This window comes from Ictalurus furcatus, chromosome 2 (assembly GCF_023375685.1).
Source record: "Ictalurus furcatus strain D&B chromosome 2, Billie_1.0, whole genome shotgun sequence".
In the NCBI taxonomy this organism is placed as follows: Eukaryota; Metazoa; Chordata; class Actinopteri; order Siluriformes; family Ictaluridae; genus Ictalurus; species Ictalurus furcatus.
In genome coordinates this window covers 2,375,601-2,389,755 of record NC_071256.1, presented here as the reverse complement: position 1 = coordinate 2,389,755, position 14,155 = coordinate 2,375,601, and the positions used below count along the sequence as shown (strand labels likewise).

General features: G+C 39.8%; 1 protein-coding gene across 5 annotated transcripts in view; it reads right to left on the bottom strand.

Moving 5' to 3' along the window:
- dnmt3aa (DNA (cytosine-5-)-methyltransferase 3 alpha a) overlaps positions 1-14,155 on the bottom strand; it is a 55,515-nt gene that overhangs the window by 8,086 nt on the left and 33,274 nt on the right. For all 5 annotated transcript variants that reach the window (XM_053642295.1, XM_053642302.1, XM_053642311.1 and 2 more), the window contains 9 exons: positions 3,713-3,967; positions 3,358-3,516; positions 3,167-3,274; positions 2,903-3,059; positions 2,429-2,572; positions 2,103-2,147; positions 1,834-1,913; positions 1,583-1,695; positions 849-1,032 (listed from right to left, as the gene is read on the bottom strand). In XM_053642295.1, the coding sequence (XP_053498270.1) occupies positions 849-1,032; positions 1,583-1,695; positions 1,834-1,913; positions 2,103-2,147; positions 2,429-2,572; positions 2,903-3,059; positions 3,167-3,274; positions 3,358-3,516; positions 3,713-3,967 (1,245 nt within the window). The remainder of the gene's footprint in view (positions 1-848; positions 1,033-1,582; positions 1,696-1,833; positions 1,914-2,102; positions 2,148-2,428; positions 2,573-2,902; positions 3,060-3,166; positions 3,275-3,357; positions 3,517-3,712; positions 3,968-14,155) is intronic.

The window sequence follows — 14,155 nt, the reverse complement described above, 5'->3', positions numbered from 1 at the left end:
TTCTAAGCAGAAGGGACTACCATCAAACTGTTTGGATGGTTAGAACCATACTGTATTTACTCCTGGCTGGCTCGCTTCTGGCTGACCCTCGAACCTGACTTGCTTGCTCCTGGTTGGCTCACTCCTGGCCAGCACACTCCTGACTAACTCTCTCTCCTGGCTGGCTTGCTTCTGGTTGACTCTCACTGCTGACTGGCTCCTCTTGGTTAGCTCTCTCCTGGCTGGCTCACTTCAAGCTGACTTTCTCTCCTGGATGGCTCCTTTTGTTTAGCTCTCTCCTAACTGGCTTTCTTCTCGCAGGCACTCTTGACTTAGTTCATTTCTTGCCAGCACTCTCCCGACTGTCTCACTTCTGGCTGACTTCCTCTCTTGGATTGCTCTCGACTGGCTTTCTCCTGTCTCGCTCACTTCTAGCCAGCTCTTTCTCCTAACTGCCTTGCTTCTGGCTGTTTCTCTCTCTCGCTCTCTCTCTCGGCTGTCTCTCTCCAGAATGCGTCTCTCCTGTCACACAACATTAGAGCTTTACTATAGAATGCAGCATTCTAATTTGCATTCAAGTTGCCTTCAAAGGATCAGCCCCCTGTACCTGATGGGAACGACCAAATCTAATCCTAACCTCAAGCCCTTTGGTCTACTTATCTTAACTCACCAATCTTTTAACAAGGACGAAAAGCATTCTATACTGAACTAAGGTGGTGGAAATCTGCGTACACTCGTTCCACCTCGTTACACTCGTTGACTTGATACACAGCTTTGATTGATATCAGCACACTCTCTCTCTCTCTCTCTCTCTCTCTCTCACACACACACAGACACATGCTACAATGTTTTGGGATGGCGTGACTCACGAAGTCCTGGTCGTGGTTGTTGGCGAAAAACAGCTGGAGGCGCGATGTCCAATCTTCTCTGCGCCGGAGCATTCCAAACACACCCTTACTGCTACACATGTAGCAGTTCCATGGGTCCTCCTTTATAGCAGCCTGTGCTGAACCGGTACCAACCAGGAGATCTACACACTCCACGCAGAAGCACCTACACACACAGTTTACCTCATGGTATAAAGACGCATCACCAAGAAATCAAATCAAAATGTGTTGCTTTGTTGTACAAACCCCGTTTAACGTTCCAGGCATTTCACTTTTTTTTTTTTGGCTCCCCATCACACATGTATTCGTGGGCGGGGGGAGGAGACTTGCGATGTGTGTTTGTTAACGTTCGACGTCGTTAAAATGTATTCGACACTTTTATTACAGATCGTATTCAAAATCTCTGCCTCAAAAGAAATTTCATTTCTGTCTTTTGTGCAAAATTTCAAGCGTTCCGCCTACATGCCGTATATGGTTGATTACGGGCGTGTCTTTATTTAAATTTAAATAGTGGCATACACGCACGTATTTGTCTTACTGTTTGTGTAAGGACCTTCAGCCATCGATGCTCTTTTAGGTTTATAAATAAACACTAATTCTTGTTAAAGAAAAAAACTCCTCATGAGGACCTGCCAAATGTCCCCACAAGGTCGAAACTGTTAGATATTCCTAAGCTTGTGAGGACCAAGATAGAAAAACCATATACACACACACACCTGCAGCAGTTGTTGTTCCCACACATAAGCACCTCTCTGCCCCCACAGCAGATGGTGCAGTAGGACTGGTAGCCGTCATCGTCGTACTGATACGCGCACTCCAGGAAGCAGTTCTGCAGGCAACACAAACACTTCCTGAGTCACAAAGTCAGTCCAAGAAACAGCTTCACTTCAATAAACAAAAAGCAGGAGTAATCTCTGTTACTGTCTATTGACTTTCCAATTAACTGTGGTGTGTGTGTGTGTGTTACCTTGCAGCTCTGGCACATTGCTCCGATGAAGAGCGGATGTTCGAGTGACACGTTCAGACTTCCACAGGATATACACATATCTGCGTGCAATATATGACATCAGCATTGCTACAGTTTTTTTTTTTTTTTACAGAAACTTAAAAACTTCCGTATTTTTAATTTTTTTTTACAAAAAGTCAGATTTCTAACAGCTGCCGCTATTTCTTTACGCCGCTGATCGTACAGTCCAGGTCAAACCAGGAAAGAACGATGGGGAAACCGTTGCTTACCTTCGATATTCCTGCACTTTTGACGGACCTCGTACACCAGCCTCTCTGGAAAACAGAATGAATTGAATTTGTTTTCTGGCTCAGTGCCACATTTTAGCAAAATAAATAAATAAATAAATAAATAAAACAACCACATAAACGATTTCCGGAAGCTCTGAGACGCTAGAAATACATTTGTAGTGGTTTGTTTCAGGGCTTGTTCTCATATTACAGGCTTCTGTGATGCAAACTTAGCAAAAATCAATATGATGATGATGTAAAATCTAAACAACTGACAAATCTGAGTGTGTGTGTGTGGGGGGGGGGGCGGTGGGCGTATGTAATACCTCTGGTCCCTTCATCTATAATCTCTTTAATTTTAGGTTTCTCCAAACTGTTCTTCCTGGGCTTCTTGGCAGGAGCTGTGTACGCTGCAGCTTCTGGCTCCACCCACATTTCAGGGTACACCTCAGTGTAGGGATTCCGCTCGGCTGAAACACACACACACATACACGCACACATCTGTAAGAAGCTACAGGGTAGTACAGCAGAGCGGAGCATTCCACCGCAGTAAGAGGTTAGTACAATAGAGTGTAGTACCAGAGTAGATTATGAGTAGTTAAGAACAGTTTAGGAGCATAGTGTAGTATCCGGTCCACCCTGAGGTCTTCTGTTTTCGTATAAATTGTTTCAGAAATAAATAGAAAAATCGAAGATAAAACAAAAGGCTAAAACTATTCAGTACGAGATCTACACAAACACACAAGAAATCAGGATGGGGGCAAATACTATTTCACAGCACTGTGCAGTAGTAAAGGTACCAGGTGGTGGCTCCAGGCCCTTGGCCCCAGTAGGCATAAATCCTCCACTCGCCCACTCGATCATCTCTCTGGTCTGATGCTCCACATTCTTCCCCGTTTCAGAGTCATCAGTCGACATGCACACTGGGAACGGCTTCCCCGCCCGTGTACTGGCCGTCTGCACACACACACACACACACGATGTCGACGAAGAGCGTGATACGAGCATTTAAAATAAAGCTGGTTATATATGAAAGCGGGAAAGAGAACTGGGCGGTTACTCACTTGTAGCACCTCGTAGATAGCTTTCCTGTACATGGGCTGTTTGCTGTAGGTAGGCTGATGAAAGGCAGTAGAAAATGAACTCAAAGGCAACAGTTTCTCCACGCACACCTGAGGAGAGGACGAGACAGGACCGTTAGTCTGCGTTTATCCACGTCGGCGCGTGACGGAATTTTTTCACGTGGTCAACTCACCACCGAGAATTTCCCGTCTCCGAACCACATGACCCATCGGGTTCCCTCTGCGGCTCGACTGCGTCCCGTCATCCACCAGGACACGATGCGTCCGGGCCACCAGGAGAACCCGCGCAGCTTCCCCCAGATCAGCTCGCCGATCCCGAAGCCACGCCCATCCTTAACCACACAATTAGTGTTATAAAAAACAAACATAGATATATGCAGAATTTAAAGCCGTTTCCATCGACGCAAATATTAAGCGAAGTGTTAAAACGCGCGTTTCCGTCGAATACTGTTCGACGAGATGTCTTCTTTTTTTTTTTTAAAAATCCAGCATATACGAGAATTAGCACAGAAGTTAGCTCAGACGTACGTCGTACTCTTGCTCCGCCTCCGCCGACTTGCGCAGCTCTTTGTTACCGCAGGCAACGGGGACAGAGGCGGGCTCTGGCGTCGTGGCGACCGTCGGCGAAGCAGGGTCCGTGTGCTGCTGCTGGGGGGGCGGAGTCCCAGGAGTGGTTGGGACACTGCTGACCGCCGGCTGCTCTTCGTTTCTCTGAGCGTCATCTTCCGATTGGTCAGCCATGGTGTCGTTCATGAGCGGCGTCCGATGAGCCTTCTTCTCTTCCTGAATTTGCAGGAGGATATGGACGAGTTCAACAGGGAAAAAAAAACACAAACACTGCGTGTTTACAAACACTGTTACGTGAAGCTCAAAAAGAAAACAACACCCTCTTTAAGGTTAGACATATACAACTGGAGGAAATACATTTTTTATTAAAATTAGTATTAACAACGCTTCGTACGTTTTTATCCGTTTGTAGTTACGTCTAACGTCGTGGAAAGTCTGCGAGAATGTCTAAATGAGTTCATTCCCGCTTAGCAGCTACTCTATAGACAGTCGTTCTTTCCCCAGCCCTCAGCTGAAGTTCACAAACGACTCCTTTCCGTGTTACGAAGAAACCGCGACCTTTCCCGTGTCTGAAAACGTACCGACTGACGCTGGAGACTCCTTCCAAAAACGTCTCCTTGTCCGTTTATTATTAGCCTCAGAACTGTTACTATAGAAACGATAATGCACGCGAACGTAAACCTGGGATCTGAACTACAGCCGGAACTACCGTCAGAGGCGCTGTTGCGGAAAACGAATCGACCAATCAGCTTCGAGAATTCAGCAGCGCCGTGGTATTATTATGTTTTGATAATTAAGCTAGATCATACACACGTTCTCAACTCCTTAAACTGCAAACTGGTCAGAATGTTGTGTGTGTGTGTGTGGGTGTGAGATACCAAAATTGTTGCTTATATTAAACATCCATCAAAGGGTATCATGGGTGTGGCCTAATATTTTAATGAGCTCACTTGATTGACAGTCGACTCGCATACATAAGTACAGACTGAGGCTCCACATCACCATGTCTGTCAGTTACACTGATCTCTCGACAAACCAGGACACAACACACAGCGGGTTCAGTGAGTTTTCACACACACACACACACACACACACCGAAGAACAATGCAGTGTTGGGCTGACTGCACCTGGGATCCTGCCAGACACAGCAGTGGCTACACTGTTCCTGTTATACAATAGTGACGTGCTGTAGTGGCACGGATTGAAGAATTTCCTGCATTTTAGCTTTGATGCGCCCCCTAGTGGACATGGAGTCACCCTCCAGATGTGCACACAGATGAGTGTGACGCGGAGAGACGGCAGTGACACTACACGACTCCCTCAAGGGAACGGCTTTAGTTTCTCGCCTCAGCTCGTGTCTGATTGGCTGAGAGTGTGAGTGTTTTGATCTGATTGGTGGAGAAGCTCAGAGCATGAACTCTGGCCGGAAGGTCAGTGGTGACGAGACACAGACACACACACACACACACACACACAAACACATTAATTTAACGAGAATGATGCACTGTGTTTATGTGGACATCAAAGAGGATTTACACATTAACCATGATTATCATACATGTGGACACACACACACACACACACACACACACTCTCCCTTTGTAATCAGCCATCGTTCCCTTCCTCTCTCGGCTTTCCCGCCATTAATCATTCACACTCACATGTAAACATAAATGCACACACACACACACACATGCCCAACCACACATCTGCTTTTACTCACTTATATGGACAAGCAGATGTGCAGACACACAAACACACACACTCTCACTCTCTCTCTCTCACACACACACACACACACACTGGCACTACTTCAGCTTGGCTCCAATGGTGTCTCCATGACGACAGAGTGGTTCTACTGGAATTACCCGACAATCTCTGGCACGCTGCCCAGTGCACCCTGGGAAATGCGGTCTTTAACAGAGTAGGGTGAGTAGTACCTCACACACACACACACACACACACACACAGTGGCTAGAGTAATAACTAGATGTTCATTTCCAGAAGGAACCACAAAGCACGGAACTGAAAATAGGGAAAGGAAGGAATAAAAACATTAATGAATGAAAGTGATGGAGGAAGGAGGGAAAGAAAGAAACAAAGGAACAAATAAATTGATAAATGAAGGATTAAAAAAAATTAAAGAATCATCCAAAAAAAATAAATAAATAAAAGAAGGAAAAAAGAAAGACAAAGAAAGAAAGAGAGATTAAACAAAGTTAAAAAATAAGGGAGTAAATGAAGGAGTGTCTGGGTAGGTGACACCGGGTTCGGGTTTTCCCGTCTCAGTCCACTAGATTACGTGATCGTGTATAAGAAAACGTTTTTTTAAAAACCTATTTAACGCTTCCACAGAAATCTTGAATAAGTGATGTGATTATGGGACTGTAAGGACACAAACAATACACAAACAATACAGAGCAATCGACCTTAAAAAAATACAGATAAATTAATAAGTATGATAAATAATAAAGAAAAGAAAACCATGTAAATACATTTAAAGTGTGGAAGCCTCTGCATTAAGCTAAACAAACAAATAAATAAGTAACATTATTTATTAATTGCCATTTATTTATTCTATCACTATATTACACTCATCACTACACTCATCACTACATTACACTATATTACACATCACTAATTATACTCATCACTACACTCATCACTACAGTACACTATATTACACTCATCACTATATTACACTCATCACTATATTACACTCATCACTACATTACACTATATTACACATCACTAATTATACTCATCACTACAGTACACTATATTACACTCATCACTAATTACACTCATCACTACATTACACTATATTACACTCATCACTACATTACACTCATCACTACACTCATCACTACATTACACTATATTACACATCACTATATTACACTCATCACTACATTACACTATATTACACATCACTAATTATACTCATCACTACAGTACACTATATTACACTCATCACTAATTACACTCATCACTACATTACACTATATTACACTCATCACTACATTACACTATATTACACTCATCACTACACTCATCACTACATTACACTATATTACACATCACTAATTACACTCATCACTACATCACACTCATCACTAATTACACATCACTAATTACACTCATCACTACATTACACTATATTACACATCACTAATTACACTCATCACTATATTACACTCATCACTACATTACACTATATTACACATCACTAATTACACTCATCACTACATTACACTATATTACACATCACTAATTACACTCATCACTACATTACACTATATTACACATCACTAATTATACTCATCACTATATTACACTCATCACTACATTACACTATATTACACATCACTAATTACACTCATCACTATATTACACTATATTACACATCACTAATTACACTCATCACTACATTACACTCATCACTACATTACACTATATTACACATCACTAATTACACTCATCACTACATTACACTATATTACACATCACTAATTACACTCATCACTACATTACACTATATTACACATCACTAATTATACTCATCACTATATTACACTCATCACTACATTACACTATATTACACATCACTAATTACACTCATCACTATATTACACTATATTACACATCACTAATTACACTCATCACTACATCACACTCATCACTAATTACACATCACTAATTACACTCATCACTACATTACACTATATTACACATCACTAATTACACTCATCACTACATTACACTATATTACACATCACTAATTATACTCATCACTATATTACACTCATCACTACATTACACTATATTACACATCACTAATTACACTCATCACTATATTACACTATATTACACATCACTAATTACACTCATCACTATATTACACTCATCACTAATTACACATCACTAATTACACTCATCACTACATTACACTATATTACACATCACTAATTACACTCATCACTATATTACACTATATTACACATCACTAATTATACTCATCACTATATTACACTCATCACTACATTACACTATATTACACATCACTACACTCATCACTACATTACACTATATTACACTCATCACTACATTACACTATATTACACTCATCACTACATTACACTATATTACACTCATCACTAATTACACTCATCACTACAGTACACTATATTACACATCACTAATTACAATCATCACTAATTACAATCATCACTACAGTACACTATATTACACATCACTAATTACACTCATCACTATATTACACTCATCACTACATTACACTATATTACACATCACTAATTACACTCATCACTACATTACACTATATTACACATCACTAATTACACTCATCACTACATTACACTATATTACACATCACTAATTACACTCATCACTATATTACACTCATCACTACATTACACTATATTACACATCACTAATTACACTCATCACTACATTACACTATATTACACATCACTAATTACACTCATCACTATATTACACTCATCACTACATTACACTATATTACACATCACTAATTACACTCATCACTATATTACACTATATTACACATCACTAATTACAGTCATCACTACATTACACTATATTACACGCATCACTAATTACACATCACTAATTACACTCATCACTACATTACACTATATTACACTCATCACTACATTACACTCATCACTACATTACACTATATTACACATCACTAATTACACTCATCACTACATCACACTCATCACTAATTACACATCACTAATTACACTCATCACTACATTACACTATATTACACATCACTATATTACACTCATCACTACATTACACTATATTACACGCATCACTAATTACACATCACTAATTACACTCATCACTACATTACACTATATTACACATCACTAATTACACTCATCACTACATTACACTATATTACACTCATCCCTAATTATACTCATCACTAATTACACTCATCACTACATTACATTATATTACACATCACTAATTACACTCATCACTATATTACACTCATCACTACATTATACATCACTAATTACACTCATCACTATATTACACTACATAGCACTCATCACTACATCACACTATATTACACATCACTAATTACAATCATCACTAATTACACTACATAACTATATTACACTACATAACACTCATCACTAATTATACTCATTACTATATTACACTCGTCACTACAGTACACTATATTACACATCACTAATTACACTCATCACTACATTACACTCATCACTATATTACACTCATCACTACATTACACTCATCACTACATTACACTCATCACTACATTACACTATATTACACTCATCACTATATTACACTCATCACTATATTACACTCATCACTACATTACACTCATCACTACATTACACTCATCACTACATTACACTATATTACACTCATCACTACATTACACGCATCACTACATTACACTCATCACTACATTACACTCATCACTACATTACACTATATTACACTCATCACTATATTACACTCATCGCTACATTACACTCATCGCTACATTACACTATATTACACTCATCACTACAGTACACTATATTACACTCATCACTATATTACACTTATCACTACACATCACTATATTACACTCATCACTACATTACACTCATTGCTACATTACACTCATCACTACACATCACTAATTACACTCATCACTACATTACACTATTACACATCACTAATTACAATCATCACTACATCACACTCATCACTAATTACACATCACTAATTACACTCATCACTACATTACACTATATTACACATCACTAATTACACTCATCACTACATTACACTATATTACACATCACTAATTACACTCATCACTACATTACACTATATTACACATCACTAATTACAGTCATCACTACATTACACTATATTACACGCATCACTAATTACACTATATTACACTCATCCCTAATTATACTCATCACTAATTACACTCATCACTACATTACATTATATTACACATCACTAATTACACTCATCACTATATTACACTCATCACTACATTATACATCACTAATTACACTCATCACTATATTACACTACATAGCACTCATCACTACATCACACTATATTACACATCACTAATTACAATCATCACTAATTACACTACATAACTATATTACACTACATAACACTCATCACTAATTATACTCATTACTATATTACACTCGTCACTACAGTACACTATATTACACATCACTAATTACACTCATCACTACATTACACTCATCACTACATTACACTCATCACTATATTACACTCATCACTACATTACACTCATCACTATATTACACTCATCACTACATTACACTATATTACACGCATCACTAATTACACTCATCACTACATTACACTCATCACTATATTACACTCATCACTATATTACACTCATCACTACATTACACTCATCACTATATTACACTCATCACTACATTACACTATTACACGCATCACTACAGTACACTCATCACTACATTACACTCATCACTACATTACACTCATCACTACATTACACTATATTACACTCATCACTATATTACACTCATCACTACATTACACTCATCACTACATTACACTCATCACTACATTACACTATATTACACTCATCACTATATTACACTCATCGCTACATTACACTCATCACTACATTACACTATATTACACTCATCACTAATTACACTCATCACTACATTACACTCATCACTACATTACACTATATTACACTCATCACTATATTACACTCATCACTATATTACACTCATCGCTACATTACACTCATCGCTACATTACACTATATTACACTCATCACTACAGTACACTATATTACACTCATCACTATATTACACTTATCACTACACATCACTATATTACACTCATCACTATATTACACTCATCACTACATTACACTCATTGCTACATTACACTCATCACTACACATCACTAATTACACTCATCACTACATTACACTTATCACTACACATCACTATATTACACTCATCACTACACATCACTATATTACACTCATCACTATATTACACTCATCACTATATTACACGCATCACTACACATCACTATATTACACTCATCACTATATTACACTCATCACTACATTACACTCATCACTACACATCACTATATTACACTCATCACTATATTACACTCATCACTACACATCACTATATTACACTCATCACTATTACACTTATCACTACACATCACTATTACACTCATCACTACACATCACTATATTACACTCATCACTACACATCACTATATTACACTCATCACTATTACACTTATCACTACACATCACTATTACACTCATCACTACACATCACTATATTACACTCATCACTACACATCACTATATTACACTCATCACTACACATCACTATATTACACTCAAACACTCACAGCCGTTTGTTTAATGGACTGCTCCGGCTCTGTCCTGATTCCACACCTGATTTGAATACAGTAGTGAAACTGAACAGCCGTGAACTACACCATCACGTCGCTGTCCTGCTGTGACCTCGCCGTGACCTTTACCTCCGCTTTAACTCTTCAACTCTGACCTCTGTTACGACTCTCCAAAGCCGATTTTATGACCATGACCTAGGCAAAGACGACCTACGGCCTCAACCTCACAGTGAACTCGAAGCCATTATCAGTGCTGTGTGTGTGTGCGTGTGTGTGTGCGTGTGTGTGTGTGTGTGTGAGTGTGTGTGTGAGTGAGAGAGAGAGAGAGAGATTAAACCATTGCTGTATCCCAAATCACACAATTCTCTCATCTGGCTCTTTACTATATTTGTCCGTATTACTCCAACCACTTACATTAAAGTAGTACAGAAGGGTGTGATTTGGGACACAGCCATAGACAGATAAATAAACGGTCTTCATTTTGTCAGAATACACACACACACACACACACACACACACACACACACACAGAGACAAATCACAAACGATGCAGTGGTGTGATAAAGCAACGTTGATTATTATCCAATAACAGCACACCCTGAAGTGTTTTATTCCTCTTATACCACAGTGATTACAGAAGGAAACATTGTATTTTTTATCCATTTATAGTTACATTTAACATTGACAAGTTACTTCCTGTTAATGTCTCTCTCTCTCCTTCTCTCCCCTGAAGACAAAAAAAGTTTCCTGTGTCGGAAAACCTTTCACGGCTGACACTGGAGACTCCTTCCATAAAGATCTCCTTACAGAAAACTTCAGCATATCGACGATTACGCGTGGGGGGGTTTTTTTTTTTAAAAAATGTGCCACGTCCAATGTACAAGTCCCTGTGAATGAGCGGTTACTATAGAAACGATAACGTATTAGAACAGGACCTTCCGGCCAATCAGAACTGACAATCCGACAGCGCTTTCTCATCCGACTTTGGTTCACATAAAAGCACTTCCTGATCGAACTGCTGCTGAATCCCGGGGTGTAAAAAAGCACGCGCCAAAGTGGACTCAGCGATATCGATCTTATTCTGGACTTCACATCACGTGTAAATCCACGCAAAAGTCATGAAAATTTCATTCCCATGTTTGTTCTTAGCATGTTTGGTGTCTAAAGTTTGTTTTGCACTGAAGCTCATCATTAGTCATCTACATCAAGTCCATTCAAGCTCTGTTATCATCTCTCTCTCTCTCTCTCTCTCTCTCTCTCTCTCTCTCGAGAAGCTAACATAAAGCTCTGTGTTCAAAGGCTCTACCAAAATAGAACATTTTCATCTACTCAGCACAATCTGTCTCTGCTCTCCACACACACACAAACACACACACACACACAGCACAGCACATACCCGTAGTTGGTTGGCTCAGTCAGATGGCGGTGTGTGTGTGTGTGTGTGTGTGTGTGTGTGTGTGTGTGTGTGTGCGCGCGAGTGTGTGTGCTGCTGTCGGCCCGCGCTGCAGAAAGGCTTTAAAGTCTGCAAAAAAAAGGGAAAAAGAGGGAAAAAACCCAGAGAAAACGGCTTTGTCTGGGAATAGGAGGTCATGTGACCGCAAGGGGAAATTCTGATTGGCCAAAGAGGGCTCGCAAATAATGGCAGGAAGCCAAGGAGCTGTCTGCAGCTAACCTGACAGAGAGAGAGAGAGAGAGAGAGAGAGAGAGAGAGAGAGAGAGAGAAAGAGAGAGAGAGAGTGGGAGACAGTTAAAGAGAGAAAAGACAGAGAGAGAGAAAAAGAGAGACAGACAGATACAGAGAGAGACGGTTAAAGAGAGAAAAGACAGAGAGAAATATAAACAGTTAAAGAGAGAAAAGACAGAGCGAGAAAAAGAGAGACAGATAGAGAGAGAGATGGTTAATGAGAGAAAAGACAGAGCGAAAAAAAGAGAGACAGACAGATAGAGAGAGAGACGGTTAAAGAGAGAAAAGACAGAGAGAAAAAGAGAGACAGACGGTTAAAGAGAGAAAAGACAGAGCGAGAAAAAGAGAGACAGACAGATAGAGAGAGAGACGGTTAAAGAGAGAAAAGACAGAGAGAAAAAAAGAGAGACAGACGGTTAAAGAGAGAAAAGACAGAGCGAGAAAAAGAGAAACAGACAGATAGAGAGAAACAGTTAAAGAGAGAAAAGACAGACAAATAGAGACAGCAAGAGAGACATTTAAAGACAGAAAAGACAGAGAGAGAAATAGAGACAGACAGACAGTTAAAGAGAGACAAATAGAGAGAGAGGCATTTAAAGAGAGAAGAGAGAGACAATTAAAGAGAGCAAAGAGACAGACAGATAGAACTAGACAGACAGAGAGAGGGGGAGAGAGAGAGAGAGAGAGAGAGAGAGAGAGAGAGAGAGAGGGGAAGTGAGAGAAACAGAAATAGAGACAGAAAGATACAGACAAAGTGATAAAGAGAATAAGAGTGAGAGAAAGAGATGATGAATGCATTAAGGAACGTCAAATTGAAAATCTATATGTGTGTGTGTGTATGTGTGTGTGTGTGTGTGTGTGTGTGTGTGTGTGTGTGTGTGTGTGTGTGTGTGTGTTAATGGGGGACCTGGAGGCTGATGGCCTATTGGGGGAGGACATAACCGATCGCCATGGTTACCAACGAGCCAGAGGAATGCGGAAAAGTTCAATATGGAAGCGATTTATGATCCGACATGCGGGAGGGAGGAGTGTTTCCCATGAGCGTGCGCACACACACACACACTCACACGCACGCACACACGCACACACACATGCACACACGCACAACCGCCTCAAAACTTTACAGCAGTGATGAAGTGGCGTGTGTTTGGCGTTGTGATGAACGGAAGTGTAGTGCTGAAGCTGGAAGTGTGTGAAGTGTGTGAAGTGTAAAGAAA